The 4,197-nt window shown below is 36.1% G+C and overlaps 1 protein-coding gene across 1 annotated transcript; it reads left to right on the top strand.

The window, feature by feature from the left end:
- Positions 1–2,626: 2,626 nt before the first annotated feature.
- LOC113336162 lies at positions 2,627–3,844 on the top strand. The gene is made up of 2 exons (XM_026582151.1): positions 2,627–2,950; positions 3,529–3,844. Exons 1-2 carry the CDS (start codon positions 2,740–2,742, stop codon positions 3,669–3,671), a joined length of 354 nt encoding a protein of 117 aa, XP_026437936.1. The 5' UTR covers positions 2,627–2,739; the 3' UTR covers positions 3,672–3,844.
- The last annotated feature ends 353 nt before the right edge of the window (positions 3,845–4,197 follow it).

Genomic DNA, 4,197 nt, shown 5'->3' with positions numbered 1-4,197 from the left:
TTCTGCCGTGGAACATGACCCATGTAAAAAAAAAGGTACCCAGTAATTCTTACGTAAGCATGCTGATTGGTTCAATAAATGTGTTAATGGTCATAGTGACGTCATGTCGGATGTACAGTTTTACGATTTTAACCCTAAGCTAAAAACCACCATTAACAGTTACTAGCAACTGTAAAGACGGTGTAAAAGAGAAGACACGAGGCTGGTTTGACGAATGGTTTAGAGAGTTGGTTTCTTCAATGGTGTTCTCGAATATGTCTTGTTAACTCTTTTGGTCTTGTCTTGGGTTGCGGAAAGAGCTGTAATGGTCTTTGATTTAATGGAAGTTTTTCTGGTGGTGTTGGTCGTGGATGTAGCCTGTAAAGGTGAACCACATATATCTTGTGATGTGGTTGTGTATTTGTTTATCTTCTGTCTCTATCTTATTATTTCTCTCATGTTTGATTCATATCACCAACTGCCCTTTGTGATTCCGATTTCCGCCGCGCTCGGGGTGACAATTTTCCTTAACACCTCCCCGTAGGAAAGTACTTTTCATTAACTAGTTTTCGTTGAAGGAACTTAAACTGGTTTTCTTTGCAGCTCTAATCTAGCTTGCATCCATTTTGACTCGTTTATATATTTATATGCTTCCTCTTGTCTTTGCAATAAAATCATTTTTCTTGATGAAAGGAACCGGAAAAATCAAAATCCAAATCCAAACCCAAACCTAATAATCACCTGAGCATTCAGAATCAGTGTTCACATAGTTATTCAAGTTTTCGCGTTGTACTTCAACAGAAGAAAACTTTACGTGGCGAAACCGGATCTAAATGACCATAATTTGTAAAGGAGGAATATGATTCCAATAGGGTCGGCCCAGCCGGGACTGGATATAAATGCAGATAGATAGAAACCTCTATGACTTGAGAATAATTAAGAATCACCATAATGGATGTCATTTCTCTGACATGTCAAAAAATTTACATGCCTTTTTTTTTTCTTTTTTTTTTTCTTGAGAAGTAGTCACATCCTAGTGCGGAGCCAACCAATTGTAAGGCCGTACGATTGCCCACCTAACTCAGCTAGTCTCCAAGTTCATTTTATTCTTATTAGCAATTTTGGTCTAGCAGACCGAGTAGATAAACAAGTTTTTTGCTTGTCACTGGTGCCACCTTTGGTCCCACGATTCACGTCAGTGACAGGGAGCTAAAATTTATAATTTTATTCTTTTGTTCTCCCCCAAAGATTGTAATTTTTTATACATTATTAAAAGAATAGATTGTCAATATATGTATTCTGGATTGATTGGGGTATACCCATTTTGTTTTCATTCAAGATAGTGTGCTAAGGGGTGTATAAAAGATGTTAAAATACCATAAATTCTTGTGGAGAGAATAAAAATTATCATGTACACATTAAATTTTATGTGGAAAGAATATATGTATCACCCTCCTGACGTTATTGTATTGTTTTCAAGTTGGCCTTCTAGGTCAAACACCCATAGAAAATCCTTAGTGCTCAAGGTTCTTCTTGCTGCGATTCTTTGGTGTCTTTGGGAGGAGAGAAATTTGCAAGCCTTCCAGAACCTTTCTAAAACTCATCTTCAAATTATTGATTCAGTGAAGCTGACAGTTGCCTATTGGCTTCATAGGAAATGGGTCTTTCAAGGAATTTCTCTGGAGCAATTTGTAGTCAGTTGGAAGGAGGTGATTTTCGAACCACCTTAAGTTGTCCACTGTGGGATGACTCGGTTTTTGTTGTTCTTCGTATATCTTTCAGGTGTGCTCTCTTTGTTTTGGAGTTTTTCTTTGTGTTAATAGCTTTTTGGAGTTTTTCTTCGGGTTGGTAGCTTTTCAAGCTTCCTTTCTTTTTTTTTTTGGTCGTGAGCGTCAGGGATCATATTTCATGTACTCTGACTTTTCATCTATAAAATGTTTAATTTACCGATCAAAAAAAAATATATATATATGTATCATGTACACATTAAATTTTTGTGGAGAGAATAAAAATTATCTGAAAATCCATAAATTTTATAATTTGTGCAACACTTTTCGTAGTAAACAACACCCAAAACATTACGGATTGTCTTGGGCCGTCATTTTATATGATGGTGGTATCTTTTATCATGTTATATCCCCTGATCGTAATCGATATTAATTCTTGGCTACGTGACTGCACAGACCCTGGACCTGGGTTGTCCGCTTTTTTTCTTTTCTGAAGCATGGGTGTTATCTAAAGTAATTATTATCTTCCTAGTTTGACAAAAGCAGGCACCAAACCGTAACGCACATGACACATATAAATAAAACAGTTTGTTGTTTTTCATATGTGCGGGATACGAATACCGCATTCTACATACTAACTTGGCAGCTGCTGAAGTTTTACATCATTTTTACTACTTTTTTGTTATTTTTGCACCTATATTAATTGCTGTTCGACTATTTAAAGATTGCCTCTGTTTTATGGTTCTCCAACACATTTCTGCGGTTAACCCAGCAAATCTCCATTTCAAATAATAGAAAATCCTATATTTATCCAATGAAGGATTGCCTTTGTTTCAAACACATGGATATAAATTAGTTAGTTACTTTAGTTATTTTTGGCGAAAAAAGATTGCGTATATAAAGAACTCCCAGTTTTAACACAATTTCATACAAGTACAATTAATAAACATCTCCATTTCTCATCTGCATTGCTGAGAGATTGAGAAAGAAGAAGAGGGAGACAAGAAGAAGAGAGGAAAAGAAAGACAAAGAAATGGCAAGAGCAAATATGATGGGCTGGGCAATGTTGGTGGTTGTGGTGATGGCTTTGTATGTCGGTAAAGCTGAAGCATGGCCGTGTGCATACGATTGTGCAGTAGAACATGCAGAAGAACACGGTGGGAGTTGGTCGGATTACATCGTCCAATGTGTGGGAGAATGTAGAGAACATTCCCCTCCTCGTCTTTTATCAAGCATAGATGAAGGTAATATTCAGCTAACTCCAAATCTTATATATATAGAGAAATTGGGTCAATTGTCCAAATATTTTTAAAACATGATTTTAATGAACGAGTAAAAATTAATATGGGTGAAATAGACACCAAAAAAATAGCAAGAATGAATTTGGATTCATCCTCGCTTAAACTTAAAAAATAGCGAGGATGAAACTGAATGCATCCTGATGTAAATTAAAAATAAGAAAAAGTATTTGAAAATGGGTAGAATGAAACTGTTTACATCCTGTCTATTTTTACATTATCGTTCATTTAAACAGTATCATATTTTACATGTCTTTTTCACCTAGGAATTGTCGTTATGGGGTTGGTTAATTGACCAATTTTGTGATATATACTCATATATAGCGGGTCTTACATTTTCAGCAAGGTTACTTAATGTCGTGAGTTATAAGCATTCATGTTTGGTCCCCATAATTGCTAAATGGTTTTGGGACAAGCGTTTCATTTTGGCTTTCCACTGGACTTTTTATTTCATGTTATAGTAACAATCAATTTTTTACCCGATGGGGGTATTCCTCCTTGCTTGGGTATATATTTGTATGCAGTTAAAGCATCACCTCAGTTGGCAAAGGCCCTCGAGCTTTTGGCTCAAGCACCCGAGTTACAACATGAATTTATGAGGTTTCAATTAAAATCGATGTGGAGGGTTCCTCATTCGAAGAAGCCAATGAAGGAGCGCCTACCTTAAGTATGCTCTATGTAATTCTTGAACGTACCATGAACTCTGCCATTTGTAACTAATAGTTGCTCTCCTGCCCTAATTTTCTTTTCTTTTTGTTCTCCTTCTTCTTGTACTTGTATCACAGTGAAATGATTTTCACATTTCATTTCATTGTATATTAATAAAGATTTTTTCTTTCACTTTTGAGTTATCCTCCGACAACTTTACCAATGCACCACAGTGACACCGTCATATTAGTTTTTCTATATATATATTTTTTTTATTTAACTTGATTTCCCAAAATGGTCTTGCGAAGCTATCTCCAATGTCCATGCATGTGATCATCCCACTCTGATGCGAACCCTCAAGTGGTCAATTTAACAAATCATTTCATGGGTCCAAGATGTGATCATCCCACTCTGATGGGAACCCTCAAGTGGTCAATTTAACAAATAATTTCATGGGTCCAAAAACATAACTCAGTGGTATTTGATCAACTCCAGTAAGGAGGTCAGGGATTCGACCCCGTCGTAAAGGTTTAATAGATTAGTTG

The sequence above is a fragment of the Papaver somniferum genome, unplaced genomic scaffold, assembly GCF_003573695.1.
Source record: "Papaver somniferum cultivar HN1 unplaced genomic scaffold, ASM357369v1 unplaced-scaffold_150, whole genome shotgun sequence".
NCBI lineage: Eukaryota > Viridiplantae > Streptophyta > Magnoliopsida > Ranunculales > Papaveraceae > Papaver > Papaver somniferum.
This window is presented reverse-complemented; position numbering and strand designations above follow the sequence as displayed.